Consider the following 25254-nt stretch of genomic DNA (forward strand, 5'->3'; position numbering starts at 1 on the left):
ATCTTAGAGTTATAACTGTTGAGTTTCTGATGACTTCTTGGTTTTAAGTGACTTTTTCTGAGATTCTGGCAGGCAACAATATCCTCTGAAACAGGAATCTCATTTTAAAGTAATTGCCTTAAATCACCTTAGCACTGTAACAGCATTGATCTCGGTTTGGAGTTTACAAGGTCAGTCAGCAGCAGAATTGCAAACAAATTTAGATTGCAGTTGATTAATGCCAACTTTGTTAGATTGTCCACATGTGGTTGGCATTTCAAATCTGCAAATGTAGAAGAATGGGGTCTATTCATGGGAGGCAGCCATGAAACCCACTGGTGGTCAGCCCATCTGGGCTGGCAAGCCATTCAGAAGCGAGCGACCTTAAGTGTTGCTTAGGAGGTGCTCTGGTTTGGTGTCAGTGACCATCTGCTATTTGCACTCTTGATGAATTCTTCTTTAATAAAGCTTGATGCATTGGGCCTCAGCATAGTTAGCCCTGAGTTATGTATTCTTAATTTCTCTTTTTCTCTCTCTTTTCATGATATTGCCTACATTATTTATTTGGGCTTGGGCTATAAGCTGTGAGCATAGTCCCAAAGCTTTTATCTTGGAATCAAATAGGCTGTTTTACTCTCTCCTCCTTTACAATGCTGATAGATCTGCTCTGTTCTCTCACAGGAGTTACTTTCATGTTGTGCTGCAGACAATTAGTTGTCTTATGCCTTCTTTATATATTCATGAGAGTTTTAAAAACAAAGTTCTTCATGTGATACAAGGCTAAAGCTGAGTCCAAGCTTGGTATAAACTGCCCTGATAGTACAAATATTCATTTGTAAGCCTACAGATGACAGCTTTTTTGGTCACTTAATAAAATGTCCCTTTAGCTGTTGTACACGACAGGGGTCCATTCTGACTGATGTACTAGGGGACCATAGGATGCATCATTGCCCCCTTAAAATTAATTCTGATGCCTTTGGCTATATTTGGTTGCCATAACTATTATACTGTTCTTGTTGCCTGCACACACACACAAAGCATGAAAAAAAACTCACGATCTACATCTGTAGTGCTGGTTAAACCCCCAGAGAGTAGAAAGCAGTGTGCTGCCCTGAGGCTCAATCTGTTTCTTACACTGCTATTTCAGTATTGGCTGTCTGCTGGCCAGACCTTAGGGAAGCTACTGCATGTTTCATCAAACTGTCTAAGACCCAGTGAAGCTGAGACAACCCACTTATTTTAGCCTGGGGCAAGTTCAAGTCAACATTTTATTTCCTTCCATTCAAATGCCTTTGTGTTTGAAAAGGGCAGGAGAGGAAACCAAATTTTGCAAACTCCCTCCCCTCAGTAGGTTACCACGTGAGCTGGCCTGTATCAGTGTGTTAAGACATATGGAACTTTATAAAGGACACAAGTGAAATCTCGTCAATAAATCAGTTGTTTTTTTATCTACTTTGTGGTAGCCTAGTATTTTGGCACATCTGTCCTCCATGCGCTCCATGTCCCACCGGCAAGGTTTTCTGTCAAAATGCTAGTTCCCATCAGGTAGAATGTTTAGTAAATAACCTGCCCCGACCCCCCAACTCCAGTTGTAAATCAGTCCCGGTAGTAGGTTAGAAACATTGTTGTCCTTTCCTGGGATCACTTCCTCCTGAAACAATCATAGGAGGAAAATGTTGCCACAACACATAATTAAAACCTATTTTGCTAACATTCCTTAAAGAATTATCAGGGCAATGGAGTGAATAATCCCATTCGTGCCTTTATATAGGCAATCCTGCAATAAGCACAGTGATCTGTTTACAGTTTTGTGTTGGAGCAGGTGTTAACAGTAGGAGGAAACTCCAGGTAATAGAATCCTTTATCTTTCAACAAACCCTGCAGCTGTCAACAGTTGCCATTCTTTAGACTTCTTCAAATTCTTATTTTGACATGAGCCTTTGTATAACTGACAAGGACTGCGTGGGAGGCAAGGTCCAGCTCTTTCTTCGGTGTTAACATTCCTTTGGCAATGCTAGAGTTGAAATTAGTTGTCTGACTTACACCAGTTTTGACAGTACCTGTTTTGTTCACTCCTTTTGAATACCTTAAGAAATATTCTCAAGGGACTTTTGTGAAATGTTGGGATCAGTTTGAAGTCCCATTACTTAATTATACATTTGAACTACTGCACAACAGTACTGCAGTTTCGATTTTCCTCCTTTTATTTCCTTGATTGAAGGTCTTTTCTTTGCCTCTTCAATGGCAAAGAAAAAGATGGTTAAGAATGTTTCTATAAAAGCTATATTGTCCCATTAAATTCTAGTTTTTAAACTTTTTTTAATCTGGCTGAATGTCTTTTACTACAGATGTCTTTTTGTGTTCTCTGTTTGTATATAATCTAAAGCTAACCACACAAATTCCTGTTTCATTTATCAAGCCAAAATAAGTTGTTGTTTTGATTTTATTTTTACAAACACATTTACAGAAGCCAGCATAGAAACATCCCTGATGTATAATGGTCAGGTAGCATTATCCATGAAACCGTCCTTCTGACTAAAATCTTTTTGTACATCCTGAAGTTGGTGCACCTGTTTATTCTGCAGGAATGATCATTCTTCTACCGAGATAATAATAACAGATTAATGTTTTCAGTGGTGTTACAATGACATAATTGTTGGAAGCTTTTTAAAACCAGAGTTGATCGTTTTCAGATATCTCATTAATAACATTTGAGGTTTACATAATTTCTGAATGTTTTATTTCTGAACATGAACATCATAATTCTAATTCTAGCCCCCTTGAGTTGTTGCTATGCTACCAAAAAAATGAAAAGCGCATTGTACCCTGTGTGAGATTTGTGCATTTAAGATTGTATTTAGACTACCTATTTTATTATTTTGAGATAAATGTTTGGAAGACAGTTGCAATGATTTTTTTCAATGGAGTTGGTGGTCAGCAGCATTTAGCCTAATGCAGATTTCAAAATTTTGTCATGTCCAGCCACAAGGGTCGGAGAAGGACAGCTGTGTGACAAAATCACATTGTTACACTGACAATTCTGTTGCTCAGTTGCCTGGTTACACATTGGTACAGTTCAAGGAGAGAATCCAATCTTACTGTCAGCTGCATTTATTCTATAGTCATCCTGTTAATATATTGAAAATAATCATAAGTTGCAGTCGTAAGTTCACATTCGTCAGAATTGGATAATCATTTCACAGTGAATTTGAAAGTGAAAACCTTAACAAGAAAATATTGTGTGATTCCGAACTTGGTTAAGCAGCCATAGCCTTCATTAAAATATTTTGGCTGTTGACAAAGAAGACTCAATGTAACAACTAAAATAAAATGCATTGACTCAAGTATGATACATCACCATCTATTTTAGTGATTTTAAAATTTTTCTATGTTTTTGTGTAGCTGATTGCCTATTGTCTTCCTTTTTGCATGTGACCTGTCTCTGCCTTAGCCGCCCTTGTTAATTACAGAATCCAAATTACCTTATGCAAACTTAATAATTTAGGTGAGGAATCTTCATGTTGCAAGTTGTCAAATACATACATTATTGTTGGTGATGAGTATATGTCGTGTTTATCTATTTATCACTTGTTGTGAAAAGGTGGGAGGAAATTTTTTATGTTGTTAAACTCCTGGGTTTTGCAGCATTGTTACTGTTAGTAATAGGTTAACGGCCAAAAAACTAAACAAACATACATCAATTATGTATGGGGAGAGTGACCATAATTCAGTTATGTTCAGTTTAGCGATGGAAAGGGATAGGAACATGCCACAGGGCAAGAGTTATAGATGGGGCAAGGGCAATTATAATGCGATTAGGCAAGACTTAGGAGGCATAGAATAGGTTAGCAAAATGCAGGGGATGGGGACAATCAAAATGTGGGGCTGGTTTAAGGAACAGATATTGCATATCCTTGATGGGTATGTCTGTCAGGCAGGGAGGAAGTGATAAGGTAAGGGAACCGTGGTTTACTAAAGAAATTGTATCTCTTGTTAAACAGAAGAGGGAGGCTTATGTGACGATGAGATGAGATGGTTCAGATGAGGTGATAGAGAGTTACAGATTAGCTAGGAAGGATTTAAAGAGAGAGTTAAGAAGAGCAAGGAGGGGACATGAGCAGACATTAGCAAGTAGAAGAGAACCATAAAGCTTTCTATACGTATGTAAGGAATAAGAGGATGACTAGGGTAGGAATAGGGCCAGTCAAAGACAGAAGTGGGAAGTTGTGTGTGGAGCCTGTGGAGATCGGAGAGGTGCTAAATGGTAATTTCTCATCTGCTTTCACTGAGGAACAGGAGAATATTGTAGAGGAGACGACTGAGTTACAGGCTATTAGAAGAAGAGGATTAAGGTTAGTAAGGAGGAGGTGTTATCAATTCTAGAAGGTGTGAAGGTAGATAAATCCCCTGGGCCGGATGGGATTTTTCCGAGGATTGCCTGGGAAGGTGGTGGAACCTTTGGCCTTGATCTTTGAGTCCTCATTGTCTACAGGTTTAGTACCAGAGAACTGGAGGATCGCAAATGTTGTGCCCTTGTTCAAGAAGGGCAGTAGGGGTGACCCAGGTAATTATAGACCTGTGAGCCTTATGTCTATTGTAGGGAAAGTTTTGGAAAGGATTATAAGAGATAGGATTTATAATCATCTAGCAAGCAACAAATTGATTGGAGATAGTCAGCATGGATTCGTCAAGGGCAGGTCGTGCCTCACAAACCTCATTGAGTTTTTTGAGAAGGTGACCAAGCATGTGGATGAGGGTAGGGCAGTTGACGTGGTGTACGTGGACTTCAGTAAAGCCTTTGATAAGGTTTCCACATGGTAGGCTATTGGAGAAAACACAGAGGCATGGGATTGAGGGAGATTTAGCAGTTTGAATAAGAAACTGGCTTTCTGTCAGAAGGCAACGAGTGGTGGTTGATGGAAAATATTCAGCTTGGAGTCCAGTTACGAGTGGTGTGCCACAAGGATCTGTTTTGGGACCACTGCTGTTTGTCATTTTTATAAATGACCTGGACACAGGCATAGGTGGATGGGTTAGTAAGTTTGCAGATGACACTAAATTCGGTGGAGTGGTGGACAGTGTGGAAGAATGTTGCAGGTTGCAGGGAGACTTGGATAAACTGCAGAATTGGGCTGAAAGGTGGCAAATGGAGTTCAATGTGGATAAATGTGAGGTGATTCACTTAGGGAAGAATAATAGGAAGGCAGAATACTGGGTCAATGGAAAGATTCTTGGTAGTGTAGATGTGCAGAGGGATCTTGGTGTCCATGTACATAGATCCCTGAAAGTTGACGCCCAGGCTGATAGTGCTGTTGAAAAGGCTTACAGTGTGTTAGGTTTTATTGGTAGAGGGATTGAGTTCTGGAGCCGTGATGTCATGCTGCAACTGTACAAAATGCTAGTGCCGCCTCATTTGGAATAGTGCGTGCAGTTCTGGTCACCCCATTACAGGAAGGATGTGGAAGCATTGGAAAAGGTACAGAAGAGATTTACCAGGATGTTGCCTGGTCTGGAGCACAAGCCCTTTGAAGAAAGGCTGAGGACTTGGGTCTGTTCTCATTGGAGAGAAGGAGGCTAAGAGGGGATTTAATAGAGACATACAAGATGATCAGAGGATTAGATAGGGTGGACAATGAGAATCTTTTTCTGAGGATGATGACTGCAGCTTATACAAGGGGACATAGCTACAAATTGAGGGGTGATAGATTTAAGACAGATGTCAGAGGCAGGTTCTTTATACAGGGCGTGGAATGCCCTGCCTGCCAATGTAGTTAATGCAGCCACATTAGGGGCATTTAAACAGTCCTTGGATAAGCATATGGATAATGATGGGATAGTGTAGGGGGAGGGGCTTAGATTAGTTCACAGGTCGGCGCAACATCGAGGGCCGAAGGGCCTGTTCTGCACTGTATTGTTCTATGTTCTATCTTCTAATTTTGACATTGTCTACCTTTCTGTGTTTTTCAATTTCAGTAATATAGACAAGAACAATTGGATGAATGAGCTTTGTCCTTTTAAAATGTATTGGCTTTATTATGCACATGGGCTGGATAAACAAGGCAAGGGAATATATAATGAACAGTAGGACCCTGGGAAACATCAAGGACCAAAGGAACTTGGGGTGTATGTAACTGGCCACTTAAGGTGTTAAAACAGGTGGATAATATGGTTAAAAAGACAAATGGTATACTTGCCTTTATTAGTTGAGGCGTAGAATTTAACAGCAGGGAGACTATTTTGAAACTGTATAAAACAGTGGTTAGATCACAGGGTGCTGATACAGTGGCTTTGTGAGGTCCTTTTTGTCCTTTTTTTTAATTAAGCGACGATGAGACAGAGGTAGGGAGCAGTCTGCTGAAAGCCAGTAAAGTAAGCAGCTTGTGAGGCCTTGGGGTTTTTTAAAGTGGAATAGCCTGAGTAGGTGTAATCAAGATCCCACACAAGTGGGGTTTTTAGTTTAGCTTTCAGTAACAACTTCTGGGATTTTGAAGCTGAATGTGGAAGCTGTTTCTCCACTTTTCTCTTACAGATAAGTATTGGGGTTGTCTTCCAACTGCTAGACTTGCATGTGACTCAATCTATGTAATTGAATTTGCTTTAGAGATAGTAGGAACTGCAGATGCTGGAGAATCCGAGATAACAATGTGTGGAGCTGGATGAGCACAGCAGGCCAAGCAGCATTATAGGAGCAGGAAAGCTGACATTTCAGGCTTAGACCAGGTTGAAACGTCAGCTTTCCTGCTCCTATGATGCTGCTTGGCCTGCTGTGTTCATCCAGCTCTACACCTTGTTACTGAATTTGCTATTGCCATGGGTGTGCTTATGGGATGTTACTATATTGGAATAGTTAATGAGTAGGTTTTATTTGAGTATTTTGATAGTGTTACAGTTAAGCTAATTCTTTCATTTTATTTTGCCTGTATTTTAACTATAGTGTGTGAATAAAGTGTGTTTTGCTTCAAGCCTGATAGTTTGACCAATTGAATTGCATCCTGAACGCAGCCAGGCACCTTCCTTTAAAATAAAAACAAAAGGTCTAGGCTATTTACTACAGCTAGAGTATTTTGTGCAGTTTCGGAATCCACAGTACAGGAGGGATTTGTAGCACTGGAGAGGTGCAGAGGAGATTTGCCAGCATGTTGCCTTGGGTAGAGATTTTCACTCATGAAGAGAGTTTGGACAGACTGGTGCTGTTTTCCTTGGAGCAGAAGACATTGAGAAGGTACACGATTGAGATGTATAAAATTATGAGAGGCTTAGATAGCGTAGACAGAAAGAGATGACCGGAGATATAGATTTAAGATAAGGGGCAGGAGGTTGTGCAGGGATATGAGAAAAAATATTTTTACTCAGAGGATGGTGGGAATAGATCACTGCATATAAAGGGTGGTAGAGTTAGAAATCCTCATAACATTTAAGAAGTAATTATTTGTGCACTTGTGGTGCCAAGGCAGAAAAATAGAATTAGTATGTTTACGAGGTAGTTTTTGATCAGCACAGACATAATTGACCAAAGGGCATTTTTTTTTGTGTGCTGCAGATCTCTATGATTCTGAAACTAAAACGGCAGCTATATTGAAAACCACCTGATGGTTTTAATTTTAACTAAACTGATGATAGTTCATTAAGTTAAATGATTGTTGAACGAAAACCTTTAACTATGATATTGTTGTAAAATGTTGCAGTCCTGTGCTGCTGAAAGTGCAATAATAGGACTGCAGTGAGCATTGTTTTTCGCTATACTCTTAGTAGATTTATGCCCTATTTTCTCTGTACCAGAAGGTCAGACTTATAAAACATCTGCAATAATAGCAGAAAATGCTGGAACAGACCTTGATTTGGGCTCCATCTGTGTCAAGATGGCCTGTGGCCTTTCATTAAAATTGGGACTTTTTTGAGGTGTAATAGACCTTCAGCAAAAGCGAGTGAGATAAGGAAAATGTGGAGGCGCCAGTGTTGGACTGGGGTGGACAATGTCAAAAATCACACAATACCAAGTTATAGCCCAATAGGTTTATTTGAAGACAGCGCCTGGGATTTGCATATTAATCCTTTCAAACTGATTAAAGATTTAACAGCCATCTTTGTTCAGTACATTCACATCAGTTCTATGACCCTTGATCTTTTGTTTATAAATTCTATTTCTGATGCCACTCCTCTCACTGATACCTGAGGAAGGAGTGAGACTCCCGAAAGCTTGTGTCTTCAAATAAACATGTTGGACTCTAACCTGGTGTCATGTGATTTTTGACCCTGGAATAGAGAAAGGTGTGTCTGCGATGGGGTAGAGATAGGGAGAGATTGCATGACAAGAAAGTTCATTCTCTGGCATCATAGGGAGTTGTGATGGAACCAGAAAAGAAACAAAGAAATAAGATATGTTTGTTGAGTAGGTGTTAACTCTTTTAAGGGGCTGAATCTGTAGTCTGAAATAGTTGGATTTGACGTTCTGTTCAATGTAAAGTGCCCAATTGAAATATGAGGTACTGTTTTTGAAGCTTACATTGCACCCCAGTGGAATAATGCAGGAGGCAGAAGATTTGAAATGCCAGTATGAAAGCAAGGTGAAAAATTAAAATGACAGCCCACTGGAAAATGGGATTAGAATAGTTAAATTATTGTATTTAATCAGCACAGACTTGATGGTTCGAAGGGTTTTTTTCTGTTTTGTGGACTTGTATGAGTCTGTAACTAGAATAAATTATCTGCCTTCTAGTTGAACCTATAATAATTAGCACAGCACATGTCTCAGTGATGCTTCATTTATTCCATTGACATTGCTCCTTTCCCCTCCTGAAATGACTCATTGTGATATGATTCTTTTCACCTGTACCTTGCCCAGGTAGCTGCCGTCCTGAGCCAATATCAACAGGTTATTCAGCATTGGCAAGGAACCCTGCTCATGTCCTCACTCAAATTAGAATACAGTTCTCTGCACTGCTGAGATATTGCAAAGCGTTCTTTCTCTGTTGGATATTCTGTGATGCCTGCTGTCAGGTGTGAAAATATGAGTGCTGGATGAAGTCAGGATCGGGTTGGGAGATGATGCCATCTGTGGTTGCATGGCCTATTGATACTTGCTGATTAGTTTTGTTTGTGAGGAATAGCTGAAACGAATAAGGAAAGATCAACAGTCATGATACTGTGTCACATTCAACATTTTATTCAGGGAAGCAAAAGAAATCAGTAGAGCAGAGAACCTAATGTTTGTTTGTTGTTTGTAGTTTCATTGCTGTGAAGTCACTTCAACAAGCAAGGTGAGGAACAGGGAGCGGGCGCAGCTTAACACGTGGCTGCGCAGCTGGTGTAGGAGGGAGGGCTTCAGATATGTTGATAATTGGGATGCCTTCTGGGGAAGGTGGGACCTGTACAAGAAGGACGGGTTGCATCTGAACTGGAAGGGGACCAATGTCCTGGGTGGAAGATATGCTCGAGTAGTTCGAGAGGGTTTAAACTAGTATGGCAGGGGGGTGGGAACCTGAGCTGTATACCGGAGGTGAGAGTTGATGCAGGTGAGGCAATAGCAAGAAGTAGACCAGCTAGTGGGAAGGATTTTCCTGGGAAGGAACCAAGGGATCAGTTAAAGTGTGTTTGCTTTAACGCAAGGAGTATCAGGAATAAAAGTGATGAACTTAGAGCATGGATCAGTACCTGGTGCTATGATGTTGTGGCCATAACAGAGACATGGGTTTCTCAGGGGCAGGAATGGTTGCTGGATGTTCCAGGGTTTAGAGCATTTAAAAAGAATAGGGAGTGGGGAAAAAGAGGAGGGAGTGTAGCACTACTAATCAGAGAGGGTATCACAGCTACAGAAGCTTCCATTGTCGAGGAAGATCTGCCTACTGAGTCAATATGGGTAGAAATTAGGAACAGTAAGGGAGTAGTCACCTCGTTAGGGGTTTACTACAGGCCCCCCAATAGCAGCAGGGAGATTGAAGAAAGCATAGGTCGGCAGATTTTGGAAAAGTGCGGACGTAGTAGGGTTGTTGTAATGGGTGACTTTAACTTTCCCAATATTGATTGGAACCTCGTTCGAGCAGAAGATTTGAATGGAGCTGTTTTTGTAAGGTTTCCTAACTCAGTACGTTGACAGGCCGACGAGGGGAGAGGCCATTCTAGACTTGGTGCTCGGAAACGAGCCGGGGCAGGTATCAGATCTTGTGGTGGGTGAGCATTTTGGTGATAGTGACCATAACTGCCTCACATTCTACATAGCTATGGAGAAGAAGAGGATTAGGCAAAATGGGAGGATATATAATGGGGAAGAGGAAACTATGATGCGATTAGACATGAGTTAGGAAGCATGGACTGGGAGCAATTGTTCCATGGTAAAGGCACTATAGACATGTGGAGACTGTTTAAGGAACAGTTGTTGCGAATGATGAATAAGTATGTCCCTCTGAGACAGGCAAGAAGGGGTAAGATAAAGGAACCTTGGATGACGAGAGAGGTGGAGCTTCTTGTGAAAAGGAAGAAGGTAGCTTACATAAGGTGGAGGAAGCTAGGGTCAAGCTCAGCTCTAGAGGATTACAGGCAGGCGAGGAAGGAGCTCAAAAATGGACTGAGGAGAGCCAGGCAGGGGCACAAGAAAGGCTTGGCAGAACGGATTAGGGAGAAGACAAAGGCATTTTACACTTACATGAGGAATAAGAGAATGGTCAAAGAAAGAGTAGGGCCGATCAGGGATAGCATAGGGAACTTGTGTGTGGAGCCTGAGGAGGTAGGGGAAACCCTAAATGAGTTTTTTGCTTCTGTCTTTACAAAAGAAACGAACTTTGTAGTGAATGAAACCTTTGAAGAGCAGGTGTGCATGCTGGAATGGATAGAGATAGAGGAAGCTGATGTGCTGAAAATTTTGTCAAACATTAAGATTGACAAGTCACCAGGCGCGGACCAGATTTGTCCTCGGCTGCTTTGGGAAACGAGAAATGCAATTGCTTCGCCACTTGCGAAGATCTTTGCATCCTCACTTTCGACTGGAGTCATACCTGAGGACTGGAGAGAGGCAAATGTAACTCCTCTCTTCAAGAAAGGAAATAGGGAAATCCCCAGCAATTACAAACCAGTAAGTCTCACGTCTGTCGTCTGCAAGGTGTTAGAAAGGATTCTGAGGGATAGGATTTATGACCATCTGGAAGAGCATGGCTTGATCAAATGCAGTCAACACGGCTTTGTGAGGGGCAGGTCATGCCTCACAAACCTTATCGAGTTCTTTGAGGATGTGACTATAAAAGTTGATGAGGGTCGAGCTGTGGATGTGGTGTATATGGACTTCAGCAAGGCATTTGATAAGGTTCCCCATGGTAGGCTCATTCAGAAGGTCAGGAGGAATGGGATACAGGGGAACTTAGCTGCCTGGATACAGAATTGGCTGGCCAGCAGAAGACAGCGAGTGGTAGTAGAAGGAAAATATTCTGCCTGGAAGTCAGTGGTGAGTGGTGTTCCACAGGGCTCTGTCCTTGGGCCTCTACTGTTTGTAATTTTTATTGATGACTTGGATGAGGGGATTGAAGGATGGGTCAGCAAGTTTGCAGACGACACGAAGGTTGGAGGTGTCGTTGACAGTATAGAGGGCTGTTGTAGGCTGCAGCGGGACATTGACAGGATGCAGAGATGGGCTGAGAGGTGGCAGATGGAGTTCAACCTGGATAAATGCGAGGTGATGCATTTTGGAAGGTCGAATTTGAAAGCTGAATACAGGATTAAGGATAGGATTCTTGGCAGTGTGGAGGAACAGAGGGATCTTTGGTGTGCAGATACATAGATCCCTTAAAATGGCCACCCAAGTGGACAGGGTTGTTAAGAAAGCATACGGTGTTTTGGTTTTCATTAGCAGGGGGATTGAGTTTAAGAGTCGTGAGATCTTGTTGCAGCTCTATAAAACTTTGGTTAGACCGCACTTGGAATACTGTGTCCAGTTCTGGTCGCCCTATTATCGGCAAGATGTGGATGCTTTGGAGAGGGTTCAGAGGAGGTTTACCAGGATGCTGCCTGGACTGGAGGGCTTATCTTATGAAGAGAGGTTGACTGAGCTCCGACTTTTCTCATTGGAGAAAAGGAGATCTAATTGAGGTATACAAGATAATGAGAGGCATAGATAGAGTTGACAACCAGAGACTATTTCCCAGGGCAGAAATGGCTAACACGAGGGGTCATAGTTTTAAGCTGATTGGAGGAAAGTATAGAGGGGATGTCAGAGGCGGGTTCTTTACACAGAGAGTTGTGAGAGCATGGAATGCGTTGCCAGCAGCAGTTGCGGAAGCAAGGTCATTGGGGACATTTAAGAGACTGCTGGACATGCATATGGTCACAAAAATTTGAGGGTGCATACATGAGGATCAATGGTCGGCACAACATCGTGGGCTGAGGGGCCTGTTCTGTGCTGTACTGTTCTATGTAACAACATAACATCTCCATTTCCTGTTACTGATTTCAGAAGTCTAGTGCCTCAGGGGGTTGAAGCCATTTCATATTGTATTGATTTGTGTAGTACATGTGTGTATCACCACATTATTAACAGTTAACTGATTAAAAGCTCTTTTGAGAGCTTCATCCACCTTCACTCTAATTTTAGTCCTTACATTGCCCTGCTACAAGGTTAAAGCTGAAAGAAAGAATGTTCTGAGGAAGGGTCACCAGACCCTAAACATTAATTCTGATTTTTTCATCACAGATGCTGCCAGGCCTGCTGAGTTTTTCCAGCAACTTCTATTTTTGTTCCTGAAAAAGAATGAGTTGCATTTCTGTAGCACTTTCAGTTACCTAATCATGCTTTTCAACCAGCTGAATATCTTAAATTTTGAAGTATGGTCGCTGTTTTAATATGTAGGAAGTCTGAAAATTTGCAAACAGCAAAGTTTCAAAAACAACAATGTGATAATAGTCAGATAATCATTTATTTCAATTTATTGAGAGATAAATATCAGCCAGGACACTAGATGAACCCTCCTGTCTTCTTCAGAATAGTCCCATAAAATATTTTACATCCACTTGAGTGGATAGATGAAAAGCTGCATGTCTGACAGTGCAGCATTATCTTCATACTCGATTTACCTGTCTTCCTTGATTTTTGCGGCTCAACTTCTGGAGTGAGATAAAACCCTAAACTTAAAAGCGAGAGTGCTTTTAGTTGATTTATAACATCAGACATGGTTATTTCAAGGAAACTGTAGTGTTCAGCCAGCTGACCTCAGAGAATATAAATTCTCGAATTGGAGCCATTAATCAGGTCCAATCAGGGAGCGCTGGCTGACAGATAAAAAGGGAATGTCAAAGATGCTAACACTCTGGTGGCTGACTCTGATGGGGCCTAAAGACAAGAAAAGTTCATGTGTAAATAAAGGGTGATATGGTAATGGATACCAGCTTCTGTGGAGTTATTTCACTGGCAATAGGAATAAAGCACAATCCTGAAGAAACAGTTGACTTTGAGTTTGGGAAAGCATTTCTTACAGCATACCTTTGTTTGGGAAGTTTGATTCATTTGACCCTGCCAATGGTGATTGGACGCAGCATAGGAAAGAGTATTATTTTTTACTGGGCAAATGATATGGCTGCTGAAAAGCAACATGTAATTCTCCTGACAGCCGGTGGAGCTGTAGCTTTTTCTGTTATTAGGAGCCTAACCTTCCCTGAGGCACCAGACACTAAAATCTTTCCAGAATTGATAGACATAGTTAAAGAATAATACAACCCCAAGCTTAACCTAATTCTGAGGCAATCATTTTTACATAGTCATTTAAGAACTAGGAGAATCCACATCAGGATTTTTGACGAGGTTATGACAACTGACTGATGCCTGTGACTTTGGTTTTACCCTTATTGAAATGCTTAGGGACTTTTGTTTGGTATGTGAGATTAAAGATGTAGCCATCAAAAGGCGTCTACTAATGAAGACCCAACTTGACTTCAAACAGGAACTACAACCAGGTTTACCACTGGAAAATGCAGCAAGTGGAGCATATGAGTTGCAGGGTATTCTACAACTATATCTGATTTGGAATAGTCAAATTGCTTAGTAACGTTCAAATCAGAACCAGTCAAAATAAACGTCTGGTTAAATTGTCACCCAGCTCAAGATGGTGTTCCCCCACCCCCACTTTAACCTCTTAAATTTACCTGGAAGGAATGGAGAACAGAGGCGAATCCGAGCCCAGCCAGCCTAGGAGACAAGTCCTGGAGCCCAGCGCATGGAGTAACAAAGCCTTGTGTTCTGAAGCCCAGTGGGCACGGACTCAGCAAGAAGGACTATAATTTGAGTACTTTTCAAATACTTTTTATTCTTATTCTGGATTTTGAGTAATTTGAGTATTTTTTAAAACTTTGTATTCTAATGCAAGACATTTTTTTAAACCTTTTCAATTCTGTAACAAATACTTAAAGTATCTGTACCTAAGTATCCTGTACCTCAGATGGCGCCAATGCAGCGACATTACAGACTTTTCACTGCACTCATTCAAGTGTACATGACAGTAAGCGCTGTTCTAATAGAGGTCGATACTGGCGTGACCATTTCAGTGATTGCAAAACCAGTCTTAACAAAATTCGCAGTGGACTCCACCCCTTAAGTTTGCACGAAACCTTAGCCAGACTGAGAACCTATACCTGAGGAATCTTCACCTTCAGTTCTGGTCCTATATGAGAAGCAGTTGGTTCAGTTACTACTGATTGTAGTAAAAGGCTCAAGCCCAAACTTGATGGGGTGAAATTGGTTGAGAAAGATTCACCTAGATTAATTCACATTTTTCTTAGCTGTCTGAATGAAGTCCTAATTAAGTAGCCAATTCTTCAAGGCTCACCCACTGCCATTTGCGTTAAAGGCAACCATAAAAGCATAAAATCAGAATAATTGTGGAATTGCTTACTGGTCAACATGTAAATTGGCCTTGCCCTTCCTGAAAATTTTCAAGTATAGATAGCTCTCCTATAATGGAATAGTTGCATTCTTGTGTGACTTCATAATTGCTATATCTGTACAGCAGAAAGTTCATGTTATCCAAACAGTGTCCACTATTCATTAATCATGCTACAAACCAATTTGTGTTAACGAAATACGTATTCTAGCAGAACTACCTGTATTTAATTAGGACTTCAGTCAGGCAGCCATTTTCTAATTGAAAAATATTGAGCCAATCAAGGTGAATCTTTCTCGATCAATTCCAACCCAATAGGCTTGGGCCTGAATGTCTTAAAGCAATCGGTAGTAACTGTACCGACTGCTTCTCATAGGTGATTGGAATCAAAGTTGTGCCCTTAATGTGTAATGGTTCCGTGGTGTGGGTTCTCAGTCTGGCTGGAGATCTTGCACAGATATAACTCTGTTATGTTTCAATGATATCCCGTCTCATTCTTCTAAACTCCAGTGAACATAGTCCTAACCATTTGTCTGAATGCTACTTTCTTAAGGTGCAAAGGAAACTACTTTGTCTTAAGCTTCCTGTTTGGGCCCCTGTTCTACTCACTTGCATTATTCCTTTCACCATTACTTTTTTTGAGAGTTTTGATAGTTTGACTATTGTACCTCTTCTGAAGGTGAAACCATTACTGTAAGCAATTAATTTTTACTTTAAGTGATGGAATAATATAGCAAATTGTGGCTAAAAATCACTTTTCTCAATTATTCATTCTTTAGCAATTAAAATCTAGTTACTTTTGAGTTTTTGTAGGTATTTTCCAGGAATTGAAATAAACTATACATGTACAGCTTGCAGAAAATTACTGTGTTTTCTCCAATACTCCCCCTTGGTCATGAAAGGGAATCCCACACTGAAGCTCCTGGTGTACCTCCTGCTGGTCCCAAGTGCTGCACAGAGAACCAGAGGATTGAAACATGTTTTATTATAACAAATTGCATAAAATTGTTTAGAATTTAAGTGTTATTGGTTGCACAAACATTTTGAGTTACAAGAAAAGACAGCTGAGACATGATGAAAACAAAATTCTGAAATTCTGAACTCATTTGTAAAATGGGCCTCATTTCAAGCAGAGAAAAACTGAATATTTTTAATTAGAGTCATAGAGATATACAGCACAGAAACAGAGCCTTCGGTCCAACTCTTCCATGCCAACAGATATCCTAAATAAACCTAGTCCTATTTGCTAGCATTTAGTCCATATCCCTGTAAACACCCTCTATTCGTATACCTCTCCAGATGCCTTTTAAATATTGTAATTGTACCAGCCTCCACCACTTCCTCTGACAGCTTGTTCCATGTACGTACCATCCTTTGAATGAAAAAGCTACCCCTCAGGTCCCATTCAGGGCGGCACGGTGGCTCAATGGTTAGCACTGCTGCCTCACAGTACTGGGGACCCAGGTTCAATTCCACCCTTGGGCGACTGTCTATGTGGAGTTTGCCCATTCTCCCTGTGTCTATGTGAGTTTCCTCAGGGTGCTCCAGTTTCCTCCCACAGTCCAAAAATGTACAGGCTTGGTGGATTGGCCACAGAAAATTGCCCGTAACGTTGAGGGATGTGTAGGTTAGATGGGTTAAAGGGGGATGGGTTTGTGTGGGACGCTCTGAGAGTCAGTGTGGACTTATTGGACCAAAGGGCCTGTTACCACACTGTAGGGATTCTATGATCTAAATCTTTCCCCTATCACGGTAAACCCATGTCGTCTCGTTTTGGACTTGCCCCATCTTAGGGAAAAGACTTTGTCTATTTACCTTATCCTTCTGCTCATGATTTTATGAACCTCCGTAAGGTCACCCCTCAGCGTCCAACGCTCCATGGAAAATAGCTCCAATCTGTTCGACCTTTCCCTTTAGCTCAAACCCTCCAACCCTGACAACATCCTTGCAAATTTTCTCTGAACCCTTTCAAGTCTCACTTCATCCTTCCTGTAGCAGGGAGACCAGAATTGCACGCAGTATTCCAAAACTGGCCTATCAAACGTCTAGTACGGCCGCAACAAGATCTCCTGACTCCTATGCTCAGTGCACTGACCAGTAAAGGCAAGCGTAGAAAACGCCTTCTTCACTTTCCTATCTACCTATGACTCCACTTTCAAGGAACTCTGAACCTGCACTCCAAGGTCTCTTCGTTCAAATTCAATCAATTTCATGAGACAGGATTTCCCACACAGTCATGTTTGCCATCCATAATTCTGAATGTTTCTAAAGAGTTCATACAGCATGGGATTTGCCAACTGCATTTCTGAGCCATAATTAATTATAAGTAACATTTAATAATGGGACATACTGCTCTCCCAGCAGGCTGGACTTGTGGACATTTCAGTTCAATGCAGATGTTAAATTATTAAATAAAACCAAAAGAACTGTGGATGCTGTGAATCAAGAACAAAACCAAAGTTGCTGGAAAAGCTCAGCAGGTCTGGCAGCATCTGTGAAGGAGAAAACAGAGTTAAACATTTTGGGTCCGGTGACCCTTCCTCAGAGCTGATGGTGGCTGGGAAAATGTCAGTTTATAGAAACGTTTAACTCTGTTTCTCCTTCACAGGTGCTGCCAGACCTGCTGAGCTTTTCCAGCAACTTTGTTTTTGTTAAATTACTACCTTTGTAGAGGTCTGTCCATGCTCTTAAAATGCTTCGGTGTTGTGCACCACCAGTGCCAATTTTAGGTGTTATGATGATGGAAGTGATCAAATGTATATTACCTTGCTATGCAGGAAATTTAAAAGATATACAGATTTAAAAGATAAAAGATATTCAGTACGCCTGTACAAAAGACAAAAAAAGGAATGTGTGCAGACAAATTGGTGAGCCTATTATATTCCTTCAGGGAAATTCTGCGAAAATAATCATTGGATTTAGAGGAATGTTGTGACTTGTTGCAAGTATGCCTTTTTCCGTGTCTGATTAAAAGAATACATGGATTTGATCTTTAACTTGGTATTATTACATTGTATGGTTATGTTGCACTACAGGCTTCAAATATGGCCTCTGAAATATGAACTCTGAATTAGCAAACTACCCCTGTCTTGAAATTAAGTTATTGTGAGTGTTATGGACCAGACCTGAACAAAACCACTTTAAATAGATCAAGGAGTTAACCTAGATCCCAACTTATTTGAAGGCAAATATAAGGTGCTGTGTTCCAAATATAATTTTATTGGTAACACTATTCAGCTTTAATCAAGACACACTTTATTCTTCACCCTACAGTGAAAATACAAACAAAAGAAAGAATAATTGGCCAAACTTTAACTCTATTGGACAACTTAGAAAAAAAAGATTAATTATCTACTAAACAGTAATTGTTCCTATATACTAGTATCCCATAAACACACCCGTGGAAAAGGCAAATTTAGTAAAAAATATTGTCTCACAGTCAATGATTTGCCAGTCCAGGAAGAAAGAACACCAAGAGAAAAGTCTAGTGGAGAGTGTGAACTTTGGCTTTTTGCTGTTGCTGAGAGAGATGTATACTTTCCACAGCAAACTTCAAAATCCCAACAACTATTGAAAGCTAAACTTAAACCCTGGTTCCATGGGAGCCTGGCTGTATCCATTCATGCTGATTCTATTGTTCCAACTTTTTTTAAAAAATCCCAAGGCCTCACAAGCTGCGTACTTTTGTTGGCTTGGAGAAGACAGGTCCCACCTATGTCTCAACCTCTCTTCATTTTTTTAAAAAAAGAACAAAATGCACCTCTTAAATCTATAGTATCATCACGCAAGTATCAATTTACATATCTACCAGTCCAACTTGGTCGCAATTCCAGTGACTTTGGTTGAATCTACTAAATTTGGCCACCATGTCTGTTTTATTCAATGTCCACTGGTTATTTCCTGCCTCTGGGAATAAGGAATAACGCTATCACCCATTCAACCATAACAAACATAAATAATTATGACTGTAATTGTGGTGGTATTCTACAGAATATTCACATAACTGGAACATCTCCATTCACTCCATTCAAATGGTGTTTGGTGATGTGAGCAAGGATTAAGACTTTCACATTTGAACCATGACATTACTCTTACAGTAAACTTATCAGTATGTATTGGCAGTTTCCACTTGTGGAAACTCAAAAATGACAAGCCAGAAGAACTAAAAAGCTCCTGTTGTTCTATCTAGGCTGCCATAAGTAAGCGTAATGAATTAGTTTGATCACAAGTAACCAGACATGTGGCTTGCTTCAAAATCCAAAACAACACCATAGATGTGCAGATATGTACAAATTGCATTATGCATCAAATATCACCAGAGCCTGCAACACAGTGCTGAGAATTTAGGAACACCTTGGAATCTAGCTTCTTGGACGTGTGTAACTTGGCTGCAAACTCTGAAATAGATCCAAAAGCCTTGGGATCAAATAGCATTGTTAGCTAGAAGCTGAATCCAGTCTTTATCAATTTTAGGCTACTGAACTGACACCAAGTACTTTAGTAGAACTGCAACAAATTAATCATTAAAAGACAGTCGATAAGCTATGTTGGAGGTGATGTATCATACTGTTAGAAATTTGTTACAGTTCCTTATTTTTGTGTAAATTTGGTGCAAAAATATAACGCAGCAGATGAGTAGGAGATTTTTGTTTTGACAATCTATTATGGAATTTTCTTGTGAAATGCCAGTCCTCCTACAAATCAGATATCATGATGTAATTTCACTATTATTGGATTGCTGTGTTATTGGCTTGATTCCTAGAAGCTTGGTTTCACCGTCAAATTACAGATTGCTGTGCAATCTACCAGGTGTCAGAGCAGCTCATGTCAGAAGAAAAGCTTGATTATTTTACAATTTTCTAGTTTAAAAATTCCGTTTTCTTTTAAAAGTTTGTTTTAGTTAGGTTGTGCATCTTTTTGTTAAATTGAATGTGATATGACGTACAGTTTCAGTTGAAATTGATCAGAGCATAAAGGTTTCCTGGTTACTCAGTGAGTGAACATAACATGTAGCTCCCAGACTTTGTTCCGAATGTATAGTAAATTAACATGTCTCAATTGCAGCAGCGGTGGAGGTGGAGCATAATTCCCTAGGGTCTCCTTATCTGGGAAATAAGGAAATGTGCAAGTAGTCATCAGAATTAGGCTTTTTAGATTATAACAGTGCCACAGTAGAATAATTTGCAATCAAACATGTTTGTAGCTTTTTTAAAAAAAAGATTTCCAGCATCTGCAGTTCTGATTCAAAAACAGAAATTGGAGAAATTCAGCAGGTCTAGCAGCATCTGTGGCAAGAAGGCAGACCTTATCACCATACCAGTGAAATGTTACGTTGGGTAAGTGCATGGAAGAAGGTCCCAATATAAAGAAATTAGAAGCTAGGAAATGTAATTGAGCATGCTTTACCCCTGCGGCCTTGTTTCACAACCCAATCTGATTTTTTTGTAAAGAAACTCTTTTTATTCTGTAAACCAATTCATTAAATGTTATAGTGTATCAGGTGTGCCCTACTTTCAGATACAGTTTTGAAATGTGCTTTTAGATTTAGAACTAACTAATATTTTTCCTTTTTCTAACAGTGTGACAGTGAGAGTGACATCGATGATAAGGTAAGACCAATTCCTTTTGAACTAAGAAGTTGGGTTTTTTAAAATTTAGTAATGCAGGCATTGTTAATGACACAACTTCCAGCATAATGTTTGAAGTTAGCTGTAATTTACATAGTGAGAAGGAATTCATGTTGCGTACGGATAAACTGGCCTTGTTTCAGAATCTTTATAAGCTAGTTAAAAGGTTCACTGCAGTACTGTGAGTGGGCTGAGTAAGGTAACATAAATTTGTTGAGAACAAAGGTACTTTCTTGTGTAGTAACTTGACAACTAAATCAAGAGGAGTTTTAACATTTATATAAGCTATTAAATTTGATTATTGACGTAAACTTGTGTTGCATTCTATCAACTTGTGACTTTAGAAAATTAGGAATGTTTCCATTTCATGAAGCCATCATTTGAAAAATTCCCTTTGAATTTTTTCTTAATGGCAGCAATGGATTTTTTTTTAAAAAGTGAACAGATTTATTTTATGACTGCATCCTGTCCCAAAAATTCTTTCAGATAAAACTTATTAACCTAATCTTTGGCACAGCTTTACCAATTTCATTTCAGAATACTATATGTGAAACACCTTGGAAATTTTGTTTTGCATTTTGTCAGGGCACATATTTCAGTATGCCATGGAAGAGTCTCATTTCATATTTTCCTTGTCATGAATTGCTGTTTTCCCACACAAAAACAATAGTTCTCGTTATCTCTGGTTTTCAGGCAGTGTGTCCTCCAGTTGATGATGTTTCACTTTAGAGAGACAGAGCTACTCTGTACGTTCAGCTAGTAACAGAGTTTCAGGTGCAACATGACTTTTGCCTACAAAAGCACTAAGCAAAATATCCATCTGCAGATGGAATTTAATTAGCATAGCACGATTCAGCTTGAAGGGGGTTGAATACTTTAATAGTCTTACACAGCTGCAAGCCTCAATGATTGGAGTTCTTTACTGCTGTGAGATTCCACTTTGTTCTGTAATAAAACCTGCAAAAAAAATTATATTTTATGGGTCTGCCCTAGCATCTTTGATCTTGAGTTGATATCGCTTTAGGAGGTCCTAAAAACTGTGCTGTTATAAATATCTCTACATAACATTTCTAACATTAACCAAGTTCCTGATGCTTCCAATAAGTGAAAGCCAGTGTTCCTTACATTTGTTTTACCAACTTGTGAACCTTTTCTGAATATTCATTTTAAAACGTAGAAGATTTTTTCAAAAAAGCTCAATTTTTAAAAACAGTACTGTCAAGTACAGAAACTTGAAAATTTGCAATGACCTAACTGATGAGGCAAAAAAAATCAGTGTGATGTTCTTAATTATATCTATACTGAATGCTTCTTGGATTTGAAGTTTAATTAGATTTACACTTTACAAACTTTTAATTTGTGAAACAAAATATGAGGTGTTGAGATTTTCCTACACAGAGAAAACAAAATTCATCAGATTACACATATTAAACATTCTGTCTACTTCACAATACTAGTATGACCTATAAAGGTAAAGGTCTAATAACAGCAGCCTTTTAATGTGAATGGCGTAGCACAGCTGCAGTCCATGGCCACACACGTGATTAGTTTTTAGATGGTTTACAACTACACGTTTTGACAATGCCAACTCTGCCTTCAAATAAATGCAGTCAGAGGCAGACATGAGCCTGAAGAACTGAATGTGCTACTTACTTTTGTATATTTGGCATTGTTACCATTGCCTGTAAAGATCTATTGTTAAGAACACGGCTGGCATTTACAAAATAACTATGAACTCTAACTTTGAAACAACCATATGCGCACAGTTGGCTTACTCCAAAAATGTTTCTTTCACGAAAACAGAAGCATATCTACCATAGTTCTGTAGGAGCAGTTGTTGAAGTATTGCCTCAGGAATTTGTTCACATATTGAAATAGGCCACAAGGGCAAGATGAAACAGTTTTGTTGATGCACATGTTTGATTTGAATACTTTCTTTATATTGTCTGTAGCTTGTCATTGCTTCACCTATTTTCCTTCTTTCTTGTGTGTTTTCTTAAAGCCTTGAGGTAAGGACTACATGTATGATTCTATTTCAGCATTGTGTGTCCCTGTCATTGTCATGGCCAATCTCGTATTTTCTATCCAGTTATCTCTCCTCAGACTTCCTCACAGCCATTGGTTGTTTTTTGCGGGATGTTTGTTTTACCCAAGCGCTCTCCTAACACCCAAAGTCTTGGAATTATTTTTCTTTGTCGAGTGGACCTCATTTTCACGATTCTGAACCATTTAATTATCTGTGAATTATTTCAGCAATATAGCTGATGATCTTTCTGTATCTCCAGATCTTGAGGAGATAAAATATTAGTCCTCTTTTTTAAAGTCCCTGCTTTCCACCATTAAATAGTGTCTGCATTATAATTCTTTAGTATTGTAAGAATGTGAATACACTGGCAAGGCCCCATTTATTGATATCTTAGTTTCCCTGAGGCCATTAAGAGTAAGTCAAGCTTAGACGTAGACAAGCGTAGACAGACATAATAGATGTGGCAGGTTTTTTTCTTAGAGAACATTAGTGATTCATTTAGTGATAATTTGGAAACTTTGTGGTTATCTTGTCTGACCGGCTCATAAATTAACAGATTCATTGGATTTCATTTCCCAGCTTGAGGTTACATTGTTTGATTTTGTGTTTATCAGAGCCCTACTCCAATACCATAACCACTAAGGTGTCATTCCCATAGAAGCCATCTCTTTAACTTTGATATACGTATGTCTTCCAAACCTTTCTGAAGCTATGGTCACTCATCTGATACAAACCAAAATCATACCATTGTGTTCATACCCTACATTCAGAAGAGTAGGCTCTACTATATCTCCTTGACTTTTTTCATTATCCACAGCAACTATTCTCAGGCTTGCCTTAGTAATATTGTCAATTATTGCCAGAGGAAGATGTGTGCTAAAGATTCAATCCCATTGAGAACATGATTTGAAACCACTCCAACTTGGATAATTTGCAGTAAAGAAGACAGAACATACTTAGCTAATCCCTTTACATATGAACATATCAACACTTGAAATAGGAACAGAAGTAGACCATTCAGCCCTTGTGCTTACTCTGCCATTTATTCCTCATCAGTTTATGTTTTAAATTCCACATCCCCATGTACTCCTTATAACCTTTGATTTCCCCTGCCTAACCAGAAACGATTTAACTCTCCCTCAAAATATTCACTGCAACTGTGTCCACCATATTCCGAGGCAGAGTTTCAAAGTCACAAAACCCTCTGAGAAAAAAAATCCCCTCACCTCTGTCCTACAAACACAAGCCTTAATTTTTAAGCAATGTCCTCCTACTTCTGACCCACAAGAGGAAGCATTTTTTCCACATGCACCTTGTCAAGACCATTCACAATCTTTTATACTTTATTCAAATCATCCCCTTCCTCCTCTAACCTCCAATATAAACAAGCTCAGCTTATGCAAGATCCCATTTATTACAGTAATGCCTATTCTGAACCACCTCCAACGCATTTATATCCTACTTTAAATAAGAAGCTGCATGCCATTTTTGAAATGTAGTCTCACCAGTGCATATAATATATATATATATCTGCATATTAACCTTTTTTGATTCTTGCAGTAGATGATATAAATCCCTCTGTAACTCTGAATTCTGCAGTTGTTCTCCGTTTAAATAATACTCTGTTTTGTTATTTTTCCTGCCAAAATGAACAAATTCACATTTTCCCACTTTGTACTCCATTTGTCAGATTTTTGCCCACCTGCTCAATCTATCTTTCTAAAAACACCTTGTTTGGTTTTCACAACATACGTTTCTGCTGTTTTGAGTATCTGCAAGTTTACCTGCCATGCCTTCACTTTCTATCCAAGTTATTGATGTAAATTGTGAGAAGTGGAAGTCCCCACAAAGACCCCTTCAAGACTCCACTCATTATGTCCTGCCAACTAGACAAAGGTCATGCATGCAATCTGTTTTCTGCCAGCCAGCCAACCAGTCTTCCAACGAATCTAATATGGTAGTACCTATACCACAAACTTTTATAAAAATCAGTAAGTTTGCCAGAGTTGTACAGGGGCATCCATGAGCTCCTATCTACAGTCTCCTTTTCACAAAAAAAGGTATCATAAAAGGGCAGTTAACTGAGTCCCATGATAGAGGGATTATCTTTTGAGGAAAATTGGACATGTTATGCCTGTATCCATTGGAATTTCGAAGAATGAGGGGGAGCTTTATTGAAACATAAAATATCCCGAGGATCTTGACAATAGATACTGAAAGGGCATTTCCTTTTGTGAGAAAGATTTTAACTAGAGGACACGGTTTGAAATTAGGTGGTCTCCATTTAAAACGGAAGGATTTTTCTTTTAGGGGATCATTAATCTATGAAATTTTCTTCTACTGACACCAATCATAGAATCCCCACAGTGCGAAAACAGGCCATTCGGCCCAACAAGTCCACAGCATCCCTCCAAAGAGCATCCCACCCGGACCTATTTTCCTACCCCTGATTTCCCACGTCTAACCCACTTAAACTAAACATCTCTGGACACTTGGCAATTTAACATGGCCAGTCCACCTAGCCTGCACATCTTTGGACTGTGGGAGGAAACCGGAGCACCCAGAGGAAACCCACGCAGAATGTGCAAACTCCATGCTGACAGTCGCCTGAGGCCGGAATCAAACCCGGGTCCCTGGCGCTGTGAGGCAGTAATGCTAACCACTGAGCCACCGTGCCGCCCCAATGGAAGATAAGTTTCTGAATATTTTGAAGGGAGAGATAAGTGAATTCTTGACTGATGAGGAAATCAAAGGATACAAAGAGAAAGCA

General features: G+C 39.8%; 1 protein-coding gene across 14 annotated transcripts in view; it reads left to right on the plus strand.

The window, feature by feature from the left end:
• fbrsl1 (fibrosin-like 1) overlaps positions 1-25254 on the plus strand; it is a 955204-nt gene that overhangs the window by 693668 nt on the left and 236282 nt on the right. For all 14 annotated transcript variants that reach the window (XM_059654893.1, XM_059654894.1, XM_059654898.1 and 11 more), the window contains one exon: positions 20411-20440. In XM_059654893.1, coding sequence (XP_059510876.1) covers positions 20411-20440 — 30 coding nt within the window. The remainder of the gene's footprint in view (positions 1-20410; positions 20441-25254) is intronic.

Source organism: Stegostoma tigrinum, chromosome 26, assembly GCF_030684315.1.
Source record: "Stegostoma tigrinum isolate sSteTig4 chromosome 26, sSteTig4.hap1, whole genome shotgun sequence".
Classification (NCBI taxonomy): Eukaryota; Metazoa; Chordata; class Chondrichthyes; order Orectolobiformes; family Stegostomatidae; genus Stegostoma; species Stegostoma tigrinum.